The sequence below is a fragment of the Oreochromis aureus genome, linkage group 6 (genome assembly GCF_013358895.1).
Source record: "Oreochromis aureus strain Israel breed Guangdong linkage group 6, ZZ_aureus, whole genome shotgun sequence".
Lineage (NCBI taxonomy): Eukaryota > Metazoa > Chordata > Actinopteri > Cichliformes > Cichlidae > Oreochromis > Oreochromis aureus.
In genome coordinates, this window is record NC_052947.1 from 34,835,681 (window position 1) to 34,855,305 (window position 19,625).

Below are 19,625 nucleotides of genomic sequence, written 5' to 3' on the forward strand. Positions count from 1 at the left end.
TCAAGCAGACCACTAAGAAACAGTAGGTTCATTCTGTTCTGACAGACGATACTGATAGAGTGGTCTTGTTTAAACAAAGTTGGTACAGAGCAAAAAGATACAGACAGAGACAACCAGTCTGTAACAGACAGGGCTGATAGACAGACACACACAGGGAGAACGAGACAGACGAGTCCTTAAGCACAGAAACTACAACTTCACGAGGCAGGGCGTGTAAGACAGGGAGTGCCCCGAAACACACACACACACACACACACGCACACCAGACAAAAACAAATGTGAAAGTACAGGGTAGAAACGGTACAACAAACACTGACTGCAGTCACATGTGTGTTTACGCAGTTGAAAGAGGACGTTAGACTTTGCTGAGGTAGCAAACGGAGTGTCTGCACACTTCACTGGAAAATCAAATCAATAAAAATATTGTTGCTGCCATATTAACGACTTGTTTTTAATGTGTGCATGCATGCACGTGTCTGTGTGTGTGTTTTACTATCTATTATAATCATGAAGACACTGCAGCTCCAAGTTCTTTCAGTGGCAATAACATGTATTTAATATTCTCTTTGTATTTAAACAGTTTTTTTTATTAGTGTTGTCTTGTGTAGTTTTCATTTGACACAAATGTGATTTCCTCCATGAGATTTTGCCAAAATTACAGGAAAGTCTAACAGGACAGGATACACAAGCAGTCCGGTGGACAGACAGGTTTCCGAAGTATTTGAAAACAAAACACAGACAAGTGTCTGTTGTAAGCTGCCACATTTCAAAACTCGTCTTCCTGATCCAGAGTTGCCCTACTGTACTTACAGTATATTTGCTCACGCACACCGTTTTCCTGAGCAATTTAAACGTATTACTGACATTTTGGGCGTGCTCACTTTCAGTTTTAGTTTGAAATAAAGCGGTTTAGGAGCGCCTTCTTCTTGTGGCATGGTTGGCCTCACTGATCATCCACCCACTCATATTTAATACACCTGCTGGACTTGGTTGTGTTCCCAGGCCTAAAGTCTATCGGTGTATCATTCCCGATCGAGTTATAGTGAAAGCTATAAATATAGATGGAATAAATAAGAATTTCCTTTAACTTGAGTGTTTTTATATTTATAGGTTTTGGTATGGGTAAGCTGATGCGAGGAAACTGACTGTGATGAAGCAGAAATTTTTAGAATTCGCAGTCTGTGATTCTGCAGCTCAGAAACTGAAGTAAGTAGGAGGAAGCTTTCACAACTGATGTTCAAGCAATGCTAACTAACAGGAATCTGCAGCATTTCTTGTGTCTGTTGTGGTCTTGTGATCCACATCTGTCATAACAAAGTAAACATTCACAGGTTTCATATTCCAAGAAGCTTATCTTGTGAAAGTTTCCTTTCTTCCCACATTTTTTGTTTCTTTCGCTTTTTTCTGTTTCAGGAACACGCTTCTTTTTCCACAAAGTCCATAAACTGAAACTACACAGTGGCAAACACATATAAGCAGCGTGAGTACTGAAGTGTGCAAACACACACTACTACGTGGTAAATATGGGCTGATTGTTGGACGGCAGAGCAGCTCTGAGTCTTAGGCTTACTGAGATAGTTTCAGTAAGCCTGCTTGCTGACCTCAGTTCTCCTGGTTCCAGAGAAATGCACACTTCTTTGAAATCCTCCCCCACACTTGTGTTTTCACACTTAATGACAGAAGCATCAACCACATTTCCCCTGAAGCCAGCACAAAGACTGGAATGGGTTGACCTTTGTAAAAACTGACTCTGGGAGACTGACAAAAGAGGGCTTCAGTACAAAAGTATAGCCACATGTGGCCGGACAGTTTCTCTGTTTCTTGATGTTCCCTGATATGCAGATACTGCTAGCCTTTGATGCTGGTCAAGTGATAATGAGGGGAACTACAGAATTTTTGGGTCACTGAAACTGGTAATGATTCAGTTACACAGACAAACAAACATGCGTAGTAAGTACCAGCTCTTTGTAGAAACATCAGATTGTTGCGACATGATACAGCTCATAAAAAGATTCAGTCTCACTCTCTAACATCAATTTATTAGTATTGTTTACCAGGTCGTAATTTTTGTGCCGATAACACTTTACGACATGCAGCTTTATACCCTATTTATTTCCACGTGTGTCAAGCTTATTGCGTTGTGTCACTGCACTAATCCCCTCCCGAGGGACTGGCTGAATGTCCCCAGATCAGCAGGATGGGATCCTTGACTTTGGAGAGGAGGCAGGACACTTCAGAGTGCAGCACCTCTCCCTATTGTTCTGTACGTAAGGTCTTCTGCTCCAAAACAGCCGAGAGCGGCACTGAGCCGCGATGAAGGTAGGTCATGGGCCTTCTGCTGTGTCATTTGGTCAGTCACACAAATGTATTTTTGTTATATTCTGCTCATATTTGTCTTTCATCTGTCTGAAATAATGACCAGCAATGCGGAAGCAAGTCTGCACGAAGGCATCTATCTCAGAGGTGAGCTCTTATCTGCTTGTTTCTCTAAATTGATTTTAAGTTTCACAGATTTATTAAACAAGGTCCAGACAGGAAGAAGAGGGGAAATGGATCCTGGCAGCCTGACAAAGCATTACGAGTACTGCAACACTGTTCAGAAAGCATACATAAAAGTTAAGAAGAATGGCTTTGAGGATAACAATAACTCGAAAACAAGTCCACGAGTGATTGCAGGGATTAAACAATATCACTGTTTGTTTCCTGTTTTTGTTATTTACCCATATCCTTTGCTTCTAAGAAGACCAGACTGAGCCAGCATCAATACAAATCTAAAAATATGAGTGACCAAACAACTCCCACTTCCCACTTTACTGAGGTGACCTTTTGCACTCCTCTTTCCTACCCATAATAAGTCTTTCACTGCCTACAAATTAACCAAGCCATCTAAAATGATTGCGCCTTAGTCTTGTTTTGGCTCTGGGCAACCCATGCACCCAAATCAGTTCCATTTTATTAGATGTTAAAAATGCAGTTTATTAATCCAAAGAGCTGATATAGCTCTGAGGCAACTGTTAGAAATGATCGAAATGGTGATTCGTGAGAGAAAATCACGGGAAAAACTGTAGTTACCATCCCTTAGTTTGAAATGTGAAAATTATTGTATCCTCTTGTAGGAGCAAAGCCTGTGTGAGGCTAAGATCAGGCTTGGTTAAGTATTTTGAGTTTTCTTTTAATTGACTTGAGGATTTCTGTCTGTGCTGTTTTTTGTTTGCTGCTATCACCCCCTGCTGGTCACTGTTGGCACAGAATGTACATTTGGCACTTGCAGATAACAGTGTTGTTATAACTAAAAAATGTGTTTTTAAATACTCATTCATTGATTTGTTGAAACAGTGTATCAAATGTATAAATGTATTTTTGTGTCGAATTATTGTGTTAATTAATTTAAGCCAATATTATTATTATTATTATATTATTATAAGTAGTAGAAAATGAAAACAATAAGTCATAAATGTGCATGTATTTACTTTTTTAAATAATCAAGATGAATTAGATGAACATAGAAAACTGTGTCATGCATGCATTTTGCTTTTTTTTCAAAATAAACTTTGGTTAATGTTAAAAGTTTTAAATTTTACAACTCTAAATTAAAACCTGGTATCTCTCATCAGCTATCAAGATGCAACATGCAGATTACTCTGAGCTCTTCCCTTTTAAAAAAAAATGATGATTTTCCACCTGCTTCCGGTTACAGTAATTCAAAATGATCAAACTGAAATAGATGTTTTCTATCTCAGACATGAGAGTAAAAACATGGATTTCCAAAGGTCATCGTATTCCTTTAAACATATCAAAACATAGTGTTATTCATATTTCCTATCCCTCTCTCTCTTTTGATTTTTGAAACTAATTACAGATCATTGTTGAAAGTCAAACTTCAGAAGTTGCATGACAAAATCAGAGTGTTTTATGTACTAAACTAATTTCCAAAAACTGTGGCCACGAAGGTGCTACTAACTAGTAAGACTGAAAGTTCCACTTCAGTGACTAACTTCACGTCTGAAAGCATGCACTGCATCAAGCCTTATATTTTCAAACCATCGCAAGTTCATGTGAACCTACCAACTGTCCACCTAAGACCCTGTGAGCTCTGACCCCATGCTCACACTGCGAAAACGCTGAGGTTCACTGAAGGATGGCACAGTGAGGAAGGACATTTTGTTTCCTCCCAAGGGAGGTTTGGGGGTGGACACAGCTTTGTTGTGACTGATAGCTGGCTGGGAGCTGCAGAGCTCCAGACTAGAGTGGGCAGCTGGGTGAAAGAGGAGAGCAGAGGGGTGACTCGAGGTGATGGGAATGGAGGAGGATGGTCGAGAAGACTTCTCTCTGGAGGACTTAGGTGGGGGAGGAAGCAGAGACACTGGAGCTCTGGTTGTCTCTCCGCGCTCTCCTTTCCCTTCTTCTTCCCCAATCTGGTGCTCTTCGTTGCACTTACTCTCCACTCTACTCAGCTCTTTCCTCTCCTTGATGGCAGGTTGCTCTCCTGGCCTGTCCTGCTCAGACCCAAACTGAATCTCCAGCAAAGGCGTTCTGACGCTCTTCTCTTCCCTAAAACTGCACACAGTGCTCTGTGTCTCCTGCCCGAGCCCTGATGGCAGAGACCCCGCTTTACCTATTTTACAGCTGTCCTCGTCTTCATCATCGCTGTTGTACTGGTCAATGCCGGGGAAGTGGCGCAGTCTCTGGAGCTGTGCTGAGGTCCGTCGAAGGGCCCCTCCCATTAGGCCAGTCGGTGATGGGGCTGAGTTGAGAAGGCGGTTGAAGAGCGCCATGTTAGGATGGCGAGTTCCTGACTCCTCCAAGTTCTCAGCAATATCTTCCAAAGGCTGGAAGTGCATCTCCTCTTTAGGAATCCTGTCAAGCGATACAGCAATTTATTTTCCATGTTCAGAGTTGTGTTTTGCGTTTTCAGCCTTCCTCTGGGGAACAGGTTTTACCATTTCTCAGCCCTAACTACGTCAAAGTACTTGATTTAATTTAGGTACATTACTTTCATTTTCACAACTGAAATTTTCCCACCATGAGGGGGGAATCCAGTTGAAGGTGTCAAAGTCACAAAGGAAGTACACGTACAGTGAGAAGGTAATGTAAAACTTACGCCATGTCAAAAGTGGACCCCTGGAACGAGGGCTTACGCAGGACGAAGAGAGTGGCTGCGGTGTAGGGTGGACGGGGATTGGAGTCATTCCAGTAACGGTCTCTCTCCATCATCGGCAAATCTCCATACATCTCATCCACAGCCATCATGGACACCTAAAGAATGAAATGCAAAGAGATGCACACATATATGAAGTATCCACAATAAGAGAATAGGTCAAATCAAAATCAAGCAAGCACAAAAGAAACATGAATTTTACCTGATGATCGCTCTCTGCAAACACTTAAAACAGATTATAATAACTGCCGCAGTGTCATTATAGCTGTCCAGAGATATGGAGGTGAAGTTTAAAAAACAAAACTATGAAGAAGCTGCATTTGATAATGAGGCCACAAAGTTCCTCCCTGAGAAATTGATTGTTACAAGATCAGAAAAAGAGACAGCATTAAGAAACCTGGAAGTTTCTGTCTATCAGCCAGTTGGTCTCAAAGTCGTCATCATCTTCTCCAAAGGGGTTGATCAGCTGCTCAGCAACCTTCAGAACAAAACATAAAATATGAAAAAAACCATAATAACTCTCCATGTGTTACTTTTGTTTTAAGAATCAAAAAGGGAATAAATGTGCTGTAAGCCTAAATCTGACCTTGAGCCAGCCTGCATAAAAGAAGAACTGCAGTAGAGTGAAGATGGGCACGTAGAGGTCAAGGTCATGACCTGGGTAACCTTGACTGGGGTCCAGGAACTGGCGACCAATTAGACACACCAGGAAAAAACTGTACACGGCCAAAGTCACCACCTGAGGGGCAGATGGATGTAGCTGGCCTTATAATTTACTCTACAGCTTTTCTTTAACCTCTTTTTTATCGTTACAATACTAAAAACGAACAAAAAGAAGCACTAAAATACATTTATTTTATTTTACATTTAGAACAGATTTAAGTGTTTATTAAATACAGTTTATGTGAACATCCACAAATGCAACCTGACTAGTCAAATACTTCTTTAATAGCTGCATACAAATACACTGTGGTATATTCATTAATTAAATTATATACTAATAAACACTAACAAAGCAAAGAAGTCTTTTTGGTTACTTATTTTTGACTGTTGCATTTTTGATCCTATATATCATGAATCTCTAGAATGCAGCTGTAGTTATAGATTTGTTTTATTAGTTAAAATTATTACCTTTTATAAAAATCACTGTAAAAGCTAAGTATGTCCTTACTGTTTCCATTGGAAATAAGAGGATAAGTAGCAGCTAGGTGTTGCTAATCAAATGCATTTAATGAAATGATCATCAGCAAGTGTGACCACCTCTGTACAAGCAGAGGTTTTAGCACTTTGCCAGTCTGAAGCATTCAGGTAAATGTTAACACAATGCCGCAATCATTCTAGGATTGGACATCCCAGCAAATTCATCCCATGGTTAGAGTGTGTCGTGCTCAGACAAATTGCAAAGATTAGACTCTAAACAACATCTCAGACTCTACAGACCTCAGTTAGCAGTCAAATGTTGAAGTTCATGGTAGTACAATTAGAAAAAGACTGAACAAGTATGGTTTGTTTGGAAGTTTCCCCTTGAGAAAGCCTCTCCTCTCTAACGAACATGGCAACATGACTTAAGTTACGCCTGAAAGAAACCATAAGACTCCCAGAACAATGTCCGGTGGATAGAAAAGACAACAGTGGAGATATTTCACCATTACACACAGTACCACATTTAATGAAAACCAAGCAGAGCATATAAGCACAATCGCCTCATACCAGCTGTGAACCACATTGGTGTTTTGGTCTTAATTTCCAGCCACAGGACGTGGGCACCTTCTAATCATTGAGTTGACCATGAACTTCACTGTATACCAAATGTTATAGAGTCAAATGTGAAGTCATGTATCTAAAACAACTGAAGCAATGAACATTGAAAGACTGATAAAGTCATACAGAAAATAATTACTTTTATCACTGCTGCTAAAAGGTCGATCTACAAGCTACTAAATCACAGGATGTACTTAGTTTTTCACGAGACTGCACAGAGTGCTGTGAAAACTTTTTCTTTCAAATGAGTAAATGGCCTGTATTTATATAGCGCTTTACTGGTCCCTAAGGACCCCAAAGCGCTTTACATATCCAGTCATCCACCCATTCACACACACATTTACACACTGGTGATGGTAAGCTACATTGTAGCCACAGCCACCCTGGGGCGCACTGACAGAGGCGAGGCTGCCGGACACTGGCGCCACCGGGCCCTCTGACCACCATCAGTAGGCAACGGGTGAAGTGTCTTGCCCAAGGACACAACGACCGAGACTGTCCAAGCCGGGGCTCGAACCGGCAACCTTCCGATTACAAGGCGAACGCCCAACTCTTGAGCCATGATCGCTCGAGTGTACATGTCAAATGAGTGTACATGACTTGTCACTAGGGACTAATTTATTATTTATATTTGAACAATTACAATTTGAGAGATGCAGTCTTTCACCTGTAAGTTTTTGTCACTTCAGCTGGAAGCAATCGCAGTCATTTCTTTGACATCAGTAAATAAAATTGAAACAGATAATATACAAAAGCCTAATGTAATAAAAAATGTTTGTGTGAAAGAAAATCATAATTTAATTAAAGATGTGTGTAAGAGTGAATAACAGTGCAACAGTCAGCACTTACCTGAGTGTAGACCAGAGGAACACTGATCATGTCATAATGAAACAGCATGCTACACTTCCCTCTGAATGCATTCAGTTCCTGCTCACACACAAATAAAGAAACTAGCTGTCTGTGTGAATGCATATCTAAACCTGTATATCCACCAAAACACAACTTTAATTCTGCTGTACCTCCAGCAGTAGTTTGAGAGTGTGATTGTCTTTGATTCTGCCTTCGCAGCGAGCCACCGCAGCCAAGTTGGTGAACCAAACACAGGGGATCCAGTACTTGTTATATGGAGAGTGGAGACCCTCAAACTTCTTTCGCTCATCTCTTGTCATGAATCCTGCACGGACCAAAACTGGACTTGTTTATTGTGTAAGACTTCAGTTTAAATAACAGCAAGAAATTGGGATGAGGGGTCATAGACAATAGTCACAAAGAACTGTGTCAGAAAACAAACAGTCTTCTGTCGCTGCTAAAACACTTTGGGTCACTTCTTGATTACAGCCTGGGAAACATCTGATCACTGATACTCATCATCAGATTCATCAGCATCAGCGAGTGAATGGCTATTTTATTGCTAAGCTAAGAATAAACCCACACCACTCCCATCACCATCTTCCCTCCTTCAACCATCCTTCTTACCAGCCTCTACCACGTGGTCCATGGTGGGGAATCGTTTGAAGACAGCAGTGCTGACAGAGCGGAGGATGAGCAGGGCTGACAGACTGGCGTAGCGCATCATGGTGCGTCTCAGCAGACGGCCTCGCTCATCGCTCCCCTGGAGGCCGCCTGACAGGACGCACATGAGTCTGTCAGGAAGTGGGATGCTGGTGTACTGGTTCCACCACCTGTTCACCACCAGGGTCACATAGAAACCTGCAAACAGCAGTGGACAGATGATTACTACTGAAGATCTAAGTTACAAACTGTAACTTTTAAAAAATATTAGATCATATGCTATCTTGTGAGGTCCATAAAGGGACCTAAGGGATGTCAAGTGGTTTGAGTTTACTGTTACAGTGCTGTGACAAACTATTTGCCCCCTTCCTGAGTGGCTAATCCCAACCTATCCAGCCCTATGTGAAAAAGTAACCCAACTCATGTTAAATCATGAATTAACTGCGATTAACCACATGTTTTTGAAACACTGAGTTCACTTTCACTACCCACACCCAGGTCTTATTACCACTAGACCTGCTAAATCAAGAAATCACATAATATAACCTACATGACAAAGTGAAGTAGGATAAAAGATCTTAAAAGAAACACATCAGGTCGTGGTCTTAAAATTTAAAGCTGAGAAACAAAGTCACTGACGTCTATTAATCTGAAAAGGATTACACAGGTTTTGGGACTCCAGTGAACCAGAGTGAGAGTCATTGTCCACAAATGGAGAACATTTGGAACAGTGGTGAACCTTCCCAGGAGTGGCCATCCTACCAAAATTATTTCTAGAGTGCACTGACGACTCATCCAGGAGGTCACCAAAGAACTCAAAATGACATGTAAAAAACGACACACCTCACCTGCCTCAGTTAAGGTGATGTTCATGATTCAACAATAATCCAATCCAACTTTATTTATAAAGCACTTTAAAAGCACCCTGGGGCGCCTCTGTCAGTGCGCCCCAGGGTGGCTGTGGCTACAACGTAGCTTGTGTTACGGGTCCTACACTTGCCATCACCAGTGTGTGAATGTGTGTGTGAATGGGTGGATGACTGGATGTGTAAAGCGCTTTGGGGTCCTTAGGAACTAGTCAAGCGCTATATAAATACAGGCCATTTACCATTTACCAAATAGCCAGCACAGAACCAAAGTGCTGTACAGTAAATAAGTTAAGAACAATAGATAAAATGAAACAGCAAAAAAAAAAAAAACCAACAACACATAATACATAAAATTTAAAACAGCCCTATATTTAAAAAAAACATAAAACAACATACAATCAACTAAAAAACAACTCAAATAAAAATAAAAGAAAAACTAACATCTCACAAGAAGTCAAAGGCCCGGGTGAAGAGGTGGGTTTTCAGAAGTGTTTTAAAACCAGGCAGAGAAGCGGCCTGTCCAACCTCTAAAGGCAGATCGTTCCACAGTTTTGGAGCTGCTACAGCAAAAGCCTGATCTCCTCTAAGTTTACGCTCAGTCCTGGGTACATTCAGGCACAGCTGATCAGCTGACCTAAGAGAGCGGGTGAGTGTATAAGGCTGTAGCAACTCAGAGAGATAAGATGGGGATAGGCCATGGAGGCTTTGAATGCAAATAAAATAATGTTAAAATGAATCCTAAAAGAAATGAGCAGCAAGTGAATTTAAAAAAAAAAAAAGGCTGGCCAAAAATGGCCTCAATGGAAGAGTTTCAAAGAGAAATTCTCTGCTGACCAAAAACAACACAAACGCTTTCTTCACATTTGCCAAAAAAGAAAAAAAACTGGACTTTTGGAAAAAATATTCTGTGGACTGATGAGACAAAAGTTGAACTTTTTGGAAGGCTTAATGATGCAAAACTAACACAGCACTTATTAACAGTCAAACATAGTGGTCATAGTTGCCATAACTGTACCATGAATTCTGATATCTACTAGAAAATCCTGAAGGAGAATGTTCAGCCATCAGTTCATGTCCTGAAGATCAAACACACTCGGATTATGCACCAGGACAATGATCGGAAACACAGCAGCAATTCCATTTACTCTGGTTATCTATGTCTAATGATATAAATTTGTTTGATGATCTGACAAATATCCAAAAAACTAAAAATAAGAGGCAAATACTTTTTCACAGCAATGACCATAATGTCTTGTTAAGCCTGATGGATGCCAATAGAGAACCAGTAACCTTGACTAATGACTCACAGGATGCATAAAAATAATTAGGTGATTTACATCCACAAAGTAAAACCCACGAAACATGCAAACAGTCCAAGGACAGATGAACTTCAACAAAGGCTGAGTCGGTAAACAGAAAATCCCTCATGTAGTAAATGCAAAATAAAGGGTTTTTAAGACCCACACATCAATATTTTCTTTGAGGAAACTATTTATTCAAATCTATATAAATGTTATGCAATATGTTTAAAATCAAAAATCTGCTATTATCACTGTTAAAAATGTGTAGGTCACTTTTTAAGACATTATCCTAATAATTGCATAATCAAACCTTCAATTATAAACAGCAGAAATGGAACTCTAGAAGCTACAAGCCCATGAAACAAGGGTCTCGATGTCTAGAGCTGAGGATCCCTAACAAAAAATCTATAAACATGAGCCTTGTGCTATTTAGCAAACTATTCCTATTTTCTGCATGCAAACATCAGGAGTAAATCATAGAAGTGCATCCAGACCTGGGAGACATCAAAAAGGTGATCATTAACGCTTACCCAGTACAAAAGACATGGGGATGAGACTGGCATAGTGATTGCAGTAAATTGCCAGCTTTTCGAAATACCTTTTCTGGTCATCATACAGGAAAAATCTAAAAACAAAAGAGTAAAAGTTTTCCAGAGTTTAGAATGATGAACAGATCAAAGCACTGATAAAGCAGTCCTCCTTTCTCACCTGTAAGTAATACTGATGGCGGTATACATGGCAAAGAAAGCCAGGAATTCTTTATATAACACCTTGTAGATGCTCCCTTTCCAGGCCCAGAGCAGCTTGGAGAAGCCACAGAATCGGGCGTTTGCAACTCTAGCCGTGTATGTGACCGTCATCAGTGACAGAAGATCTCCAGAATAAAAAAAAAAAAAACAGCTGTTTGGAAGAAACAGCTAAACTCAGGTGAGCCAGAGACAATGAGAACATGATCTCACAAAAAAAAATTTGTCATAAACAGTTTTTGATGAAGTGTTATTGATTGTAGTTATTTAAAAAACCATCTACTTACCTTTTGTTGTTATTTAGCTTGCTGAAATGTTCAGCGCATCCCCTGTGCGTAATTGGCACCTCTGGATAACTGAATTCATATTTTCATTTAGTAGTACCGTCTTCCATTTGCCTTGTTCCGTGCTGTTTTTTCAATGAGCTCGGAAGCCTGTGATCCAGTGGCTCCATTAAGTTGAAGCTCTTTCAGCTGCGTGGCAGTAATCCTACGTGCCTCCTTGGTGCGTCCAGTGGTCAGCGCACCCCGGGGTAAATCCCCAAAACGAGAAGGAGGAGCTCGTTAACGCGACCCCCGACCGGGAGAGCGGGGCTCGGTGATGGAACACAAGCGACAGGCCGCAGCGCCGGGGCACCAGGAGCGCACAGGACCGTGCAGTACAGTAGAAAATTATGCAACAGGAGCAAGTGAACCATGGCAAAGTTTCGTGTTAAGTGATACGAAAAAAAAATCACCCAATTTTCCAGTTACAGATCAGTAATTACTGCGTGCTGCAGCTTAAATAACAAACATCTTAAGATACTCATACCATGTTAAAGGAGCATTTTATGTCAAAGCTTCCTCCACTTTTCTTAAACTTAGTTTTACTGTAATAAGATATCTGTGGAGTGGAGTTCTCCACCTGGACATATCTGAGACGTTTTTAATAACGTCTCCAAAGTACCCAACATGACTTATCGACCACACTTTAACTGAGACACTTCTTGGCGTTCATTGATACAATAGTCATTTTGTGGATGTCATTTTTCCTCCCACTTTTGCGTTCTTTTCAGTGGGAGGCTTTTATGTTGTTCCTGAACTGCTTTGTTGGAAGGTTAAACGGGGCTTCATGCTCTGTCGGAGCCAATCTGCGCACTGGTCAGTTTGCTGGTCTGTGCACACACGAGAATTTGCTTCAGTCCACTCCAATTAAACGATTAATTCAACTGGCACGCAGATGAAAAAGAAATGACCATGAAAGACTTTCAGCTGAGGCAAGTTTGTTTTAATCAACACTGGCATTATAATTTAAAGAAAATCTATAGAAAACGGACTCAAAAACTGTGACAGAGAGGGGAAATGGAGTTTTTAACCGAGAGTGCACTATCCTGTCATTTATTTATGTTTCACTTGGAAAGCACCAATCAAGGCAGCCAGGAATCTGATATTCAATCAAAAGGGAGAGGATGCTTTAAATTTCCTTCAGCTCACCATTCATTTGTTTAACATTTGATCAAGCAACATTCAATATGTATTTTAATTAACAAAGCACTGAATAAGGCTACTAATATCTTTCAACAGTGTTCCCATATAGTTCTCAGTCAACAGGATGGACACAGATTTGACAGAAACACACTGGATGAGTTAATGAGCACTGTATAGGAACATGAACAGGGAGATCAGCAGTGTCCAACAGCTTTAGCTTCCAGCTCAAACATCACCAGTCACATCAAATAAAACTGCAACTGCCTACCTCCAAATACCAACCAAAGCAACTACAGTGTCCTTTATGGATAGAAAACAATACATTTATCAGATCTAATGATCTGATAAATGGTAAAAGACACACTCTCAACTGTTTCAGTTTGTCTTGGTTGCAATAACAAGGCTGTAACTAAAGACCACACAGGCTGTCTTCCTGTTTTTTTTAGTGTTTTCTTTTTTATTTCCCTGCCACCACCACAACCTGAATATAGAAATCTGGATGGAAAAAGTGTGATACATGGGTTTGTTTGAATTTTTAGTTGCAAGTCAAATGGAAGAAGAGACACAGTCACCATAAATCACACAGAATAAACAAGTCATAAACATCAACCATCTGAAAGCTGTTTTCTCCTCAAACACACAGCACTGTCACTGGAAACACTTTGTTTTCACAACTGAGGCCGGACACTGCACGGGGTGTGGGGGAGGAGGGGACGATTTTTCAATTCTTCTGTCGAGAAAAAGTTAAATGCTTAAAGTAGGAACTGCCACAGTGGATATGAAGACAAGAGAAGGTGAAGTGAGAGTAAGGTGGCACGCATATGTACTGTCTTATCTCCAAAAATAATGCAGCTTCTCTATGGGTTTACTTGTGATGTTGTTGGGGGTGGGGCACCCTTCAATGCGGGCGGGTGTCTCGCTGTAACCGTACTGTGCTGAAGATACCAGGGTGAGGACTGAATGGATCATCTTGAGGCTGTTGCTGCAGGATTTGAGGCTTGCTGGGGATGGAGCTCAGAGGAGGATAACTCAGACTGCAAAGCTGTTGTCTGTAGAATGAGGGGAGAGGAGGCGGCCCTGCGAGGGGGCAGGACATCACTTGTTTGGGGGTTTGTAGGGTTCCAGAAGTTGCTTAGAGAACGTGTTGACCTTGTCGGCACCTCGAACTTCATGGGGGAGTAGAGGTAACTTGACTATGTGGAAATCCTCGTAAAGATCTTCCATCTGTGGGCAGAAGACAAACCACCAATAAAGTTGTTTGACTTTGAACTGTAAATATTGTAAATAAACTTTCCCATTTCTCCTGATTCATACCTGGTCTAAATATTTCGACTGAATTTTATGGCGGGCTTCACACATTTTACACGGCCTGTCTGCATCAGGGAAAACGAGCTGGTTGACAATGATGTTGTGCGTGTCGATGCGGCACTTAGCCAGTTCCTGAATCAGCCGCTCTGTCTCATAAAGTGACAGAAATTCAGCAATACACACACAGATGAAGGTGGTCTGCTCCTGAAGGGTGAGAGGAAGGTGCGTTACAACACACATACATAAAAACCATTAATATGACAAGATGAAGCTCAAATTTGCTCCAAATACTGAATTCGTTTTTTATATTAAATATTTTGTCTAAACAGGCTGATGAGTTCCCATCAAAGAACAAAATCAAAAGGAATAACAAAATCTAAAGCAGTCAAGTAAAACAGACCAGCTACTAGGGCTCAACAGGGGTGGATTTACAACTTCAAAAAAAATAATAAAAAGGTGAAACTGTTGTCGAAACTTCTTTTGTCCTAATGACAAAATAGTATAAAGAGGGCTTGATAAGAGGGATACATGCATGTGCAACAGGCTGCTGTGCAGTGAGTCACTCCAAAAACTCTTTTGTATCCACACACACTATTGACACTCGAACCAGCTACAATTTCTTCTGTCATCAGATAAGACTTGTTACAGAGGGTGTGCATGTAGCTACCACAGCACCTCATTAGAACAGTATATGACTGAAGTGTAGTGTGAAAAGGCTTATTCATCATGGGTGGGTGGAGACTATAACCATTAAAGCAATTACATCTTTAATTGACAATGATGTTGCATCTGTTTCATCTGTACAATACTGCCAAAATTAGGAACTGGCTGAAGAGAAAAAAGGAAGAAAAAAAAACGGGAAAAAAAACCAACCAGGCATCATTATTATTTTTAGGCTAGACGACTGTAATTTTCTTTTATCAAGTTGTTCTAAAAGCTCTCTGAAAAGCTTTCAGTTGACCCCAAATGTGAGAGTACTAGAAAACACATATTTTTATATACATAATAAAATCAGAGAGGAGCACCCTCCCTTAACCTGATCTCCACCAGAGAGGGCTCTTCCTGTTAAAAGGCAGTGAATTCTCCCCTCAATCATCAAATCAATAGTAAGCTAGTACTATATAAATCTCAAAGTTGTATAAGAATATACAAATGTGACTTACAGGGTCTTTGAACTGCTCACTAACTGAGCGAATGACTGGCAGGGTTTCTTCAAGCTTTGAGGCCAGCTGGTCTGCGTTCATATCACCCAGACCAAGCATATTACACATCTAGAAACAGCAAAAGAGATGGACAGTGTGAGTGAAAACAAGAGAAGAGAGAAAGAGAAAGGCCAACAAAGTGCATATATTTAATCAGAGATCATATTTTATGTGCAGAATCCTGAAAATGGTTTGAACTGATTTGCTCATCTCAGCACCCACCTGAGAGATGAAAGGGCTAATCTGGTTCTTGATCTGCATGAGGCGGCCTAGACCTCGCTCCACTATGGTGGGAAAGTTAAGCAGTCGCAGTGTGTGGCCAGTAGGGGCAGTGTCAAAGACCACCACTGAGAAGTTCATTCCCTTCACTAATCTGAGATACAGGCAAACAACAGTGGTAAGTATAACACCCACTAACTGTCCTTAAAACTTCAGACATGCTGCAGGAAAACTCAAATACAAAACTACCTCATGACCTCTGCATAGCTCATAGCCTCATCGATGCCGGGGAAGGCGCTCATGGCTTCCTGCATCATCTTCTTGCCCATGCTGAGCATGTTGTCCTCCTCGAAGAACTCATCAGGCAGCTCTGCCACACCCAGGCTCGGGTCAATCTCCTGTATATACATGCCCAAATTCTAAAATCAGCACACTTCAAATAGATTGCAAATGTTTTTATGCCCTCCAGTGATTGAGTTTGTTACACAATGGTGCTTGTGAGACTCACATGTGGAACTGGCTAGCCTCATGACTCTGAAAAGATGGTGATCTCATGCACTAAATGTTATTTTCCAAAAACAGAATGAACAAACCCTCTGTGCTTTTTAAACTCTGTCTAAACGTTAGACTTCAATATGATGCAAGGATGAAAATGTGGATAAGAAAATCCTTGTACTGTGGATGCTTGCTCATTGTCGTTTCAGAAACTTCATCAATGTTATTAATATTATTAATAACATGCTTCTCAAAAAAAATATATTTGCAAACATTTGAGTTCAATTTTTAATCTCATCAAGCAACACCTCTCACTTGTAACCTTTAATAGCTGTTAAGTGTACACATATACTCACCATTGCAAAGAGGTTGTCATAGCCCTTAACCTTAGTGGGTACCTTTGAGAACTTCTGGTCAAAAGCATCAGAGATGTTATGGGCAGGATCTGTGGAAATGATGAGCACACTCTCCCGAACAGCCGCCAGCTGGACAGCCAAACTACAGCTGTCAGAAGGACATGGAAAGAGGACAGGTTTATGTTTAAAGAGCCTGGAGCCTGTTAAGATTATTTCGTGCCCAATGTAAGCATGTAAGAAATGCTGTGCAACTGACTAACAATGCGATCGGCAATGTTTTTAATTCTTAATCGTTTATGTGCATGCATGCCGTGTAAAGCACAAAGTAAAAATCGAATTCATTTCCACTTTGTGAATATTACCTTACCCCAGTTACTTTGATGAACACAACTTTTGCATGCAATTATATTCCAAATGAAACACAGTAGATACTGTAACTTAAGTGATAGCGGTTAATCTATGTGCAATATTATCGTGGCTGCTCTGGTGTAATGTACATATTTGTTTGACACGTTAATTAGATTTTTGTTGGTTATCTTGTTTGAAATAAGTCCACTGCAGACAGACTAGATCCACGTTCATTTGGAATCGTATTTATTCATATTTTTTTTTCTTCTTGTTATGAATAAAGATATGATAATACGGGCTTGACAGCCTAACTCTGGAGTCTCCTTTAACTCTGGGTGAAGTAAAAGAACTGATAATATCAGCAGCGGGTTATTGATGGTGGCTTATACGGTGATTACTGAAGGTGTTGAGAAAGTCGTGAATCCATGTGTCAGCTGCTAACGTTAGCTGCTGACTGCGCTTCACAGCTACCAAACTGCCCGGCGAAAGGACTCCTTACTCAAATCTAAAACATAACAGTCACTTTTCTTTGATGCCAGCGCGTATTTAGGTAGAAATTTAACACCAGTCTAATCTCGTCGTGGGAAAAATTACCCACGCAATTCATTTTCGGACAATGATCCACGTCAACTTATGGTAACGGCTAATGCTAGCCAGCCGCTCAAACCGAGTCAGTATCCGGAGGCAATTTAGCATTTTTAATGAACTTACCTACATGTCGTTTTACCAACGCCACCCTTCCCACCCACAAATATCCATTTCAAAGATTTCTGCTCGATGATATTCTTCAGAGTTGGTTCTAACGGCTCCACATCGGGCGCATCTTCAAATTCGTCTTCCACCAAAGCTGCCATCTTGTATGTGTACAGTCAGCGACGTACAGCTCAGGAGTTACGCAAAGACGTATCCACAGTTGATGCATTCACTGCTCCTCGGAGTTTTGACCCACGCAAGGTTTCACACTGCTGCAGGGTGGGTTGTACATTTGGTAGTTTTAATACTGAAGACACTATTAATTTTTGACAGAAGAAGACAAGGAATCACATAGGTGCTGACACTTATATTTTATTCATATTATATTCATGCGCATGTGTACGTTAGAATAGTTTGCAAGGAAGTCAGCTAGAAACAGGTTTATGTAGATTTTTATTATTTAGAATGATTAGTATGTATCTTCAATTAATACTGTCAAGTATGATCAATCAATCAAACACAACAGTGAGTTACCAAAAACACTTTAATTTTTAATATTCTCTGTAAACAAAATTGTTTGATACTGTTTGAATATGAAATTGCAAAAATAGAGCGAAAAAGAAAAATTGGAAGAAACATGCACAATCCACGAATTTCCAATAAACCTGAATGTAGCACGAACTACACTGAACCCAGCGCCTTAGAAATTGCAGTTTACTGACGTAAAATATTTACTTAAATATTTATTAAACCAGTTTGTAATAAAAATGTTGAAAGTTTAGAGCAGAGAAAATGAAAGAGCAGGTAGCGGCATTGTCTTTGTAATTAAAAGTAGCCATGTTCGATCATTTCAACTATAACACTGAAAATCAACAAAATAATAATAAAAAACACAGTGTGCACAGAAAAAAGCCGGTCTGCAGTGATAAAAACATTCATTTACATGAACACATGCATGCAGTCACCACAGGATAAGGCACTTGTCTCCATAAACATCTTTTCCTTGCTTCATCTGTCCCCATCTGAGCACTGCCATCAGGCTTTTCACCTCTCAATTTTCTGGAGCCATCATCTCCATCTCTGATTTCAATGCAGTGCCAAGCCAGAATCTTTATGTGTGTTGTTTGAGCTCGCACGCAGTTCATCCCACTGGGAAAGGAGCAACTTTGCCCTCCATCTGGCCCTTCACAGTCAGTCTGCCGCAGCCACCGTGGCCAGAAGGTTGGGCCCAGATCAACCCACTGGTGCTGTAATTTGCATGTTGCTGAGTGCACCAGCCATTCTCTGACTGAACTGGCAGCATCTGATGGCAGAGAACTGAGGTCCAGTTCTGCAGCCTCCTTCTCTAGTTTCTGCTGATGTTTTGCTGAAGCCTTTCTCAGTTCTGGAGACACACACAGGTTAAATTTCTCTTTGAAGGTGGTGAGGGTGGGCCGAACTCCCTGGGGGGACTCAGAAGGGCGATCTACAGACATCCAAAATGGGTCAAACGAGGATCCCAGAAGACGCAGGAGGAGAGAAGGCCGGCGATGTCTGACTTTGGGCATGTAGTGGTAGTCGTCAGCATTTGTGATGAGGGTGTATGGACGGATTGGCTGTGAGAAGGATGGAAGACTGGCTCTCAGCTGATGAAATCGTGAATCCCAGCCTGTGCCATCCTGGTCTTGAGCAACAGTCACATTTGGATGCTGATTTTGAGTTGAAATGTTGGAAATAAAGGCCAGAGATACATCCAGGAGGAAAGATAGCAAAATCCAGCAGAGACAAATGGCAAACTGCCCACACATGGTCTTCAGATCTGGACTGTAGCTCAAAGAATGAAAAATTGCTCTTTTAGCTTTTCCTTTCAGCCGTTTAGTTATGCTTTCAGTTCTAGGTGCTTCCGGGACTCTGTGTACCCAACACCAGACATCCTTGGGCTCTTAAACAACAACATACTGAATTCAGTGTCTTATCACACAAGCTGCACACTATTGAGTATGGCACACTTGAGTTCCCAAGACTCTGATATTTTGACTAACTTACAATCTGAATATAAGACAACTATGGTGAAATTTGGTTTAATGCAAGATGTCACGTACCAAAATTTCCACACTTCAACATCTTTTGCAAAGTGCCAACTTTAAATGGGTTATCAATGAAATATTCATTGGATAAAGTTGGCGTGTAAATCACTGGACTAAGGAGTAAA

At 40.8% G+C, this 19,625-nt stretch overlaps 3 protein-coding genes across 3 annotated transcripts; all 3 read right to left on the bottom strand.

Annotated features, from left to right (window-relative positions):
- Positions 1-613: 613 nt before the first annotated feature.
- Positions 614-11,701, bottom strand: LOC116330557 (bestrophin-2-like). Its single transcript, XM_031752910.2, has 10 exons — positions 11,635-11,701; positions 11,310-11,501; positions 11,132-11,226; positions 8,396-8,629; positions 7,939-8,093; positions 7,769-7,846; positions 5,745-5,897; positions 5,556-5,636; positions 5,102-5,256; positions 614-4,857 (listed from the first exon to the last, which is right to left on the bottom strand). Exons 2-10 carry the CDS (start codon positions 11,459-11,461, stop codon positions 4,077-4,079), a joined length of 1,884 nt encoding a protein of 627 aa, XP_031608770.1. The 5' UTR covers positions 11,462-11,501; positions 11,635-11,701; the 3' UTR covers positions 614-4,076.
- Positions 11,702-12,596: 895 nt separating this feature from the next.
- Positions 12,597-17,623, bottom strand: get3 (guided entry of tail-anchored proteins factor 3, ATPase). The gene is made up of 7 exons (XM_031754287.2): positions 17,453-17,623; positions 16,394-16,541; positions 15,792-15,940; positions 15,546-15,696; positions 15,285-15,392; positions 14,128-14,325; positions 12,597-14,037 (listed from the first exon to the last, which is right to left on the bottom strand). Exons 1-7 carry the CDS (start codon positions 17,593-17,595, stop codon positions 13,909-13,911), a joined length of 1,026 nt encoding a protein of 341 aa, XP_031610147.1. The 5' UTR covers positions 17,596-17,623; the 3' UTR covers positions 12,597-13,908.
- A 172-nt stretch (positions 17,624-17,795) lies between these two features.
- On the bottom strand, positions 17,796-19,530 carry LOC116331572 (noggin-2-like). The gene has a single exon (XM_031754305.2). The coding sequence runs from the start codon at positions 19,219-19,221 to the stop codon at positions 18,370-18,372; it is 852 nt and encodes a 283-aa protein (XP_031610165.1). The 5' UTR covers positions 19,222-19,530; the 3' UTR covers positions 17,796-18,369.
- Between the last annotated feature and the right edge of the window lie 95 nt (positions 19,531-19,625).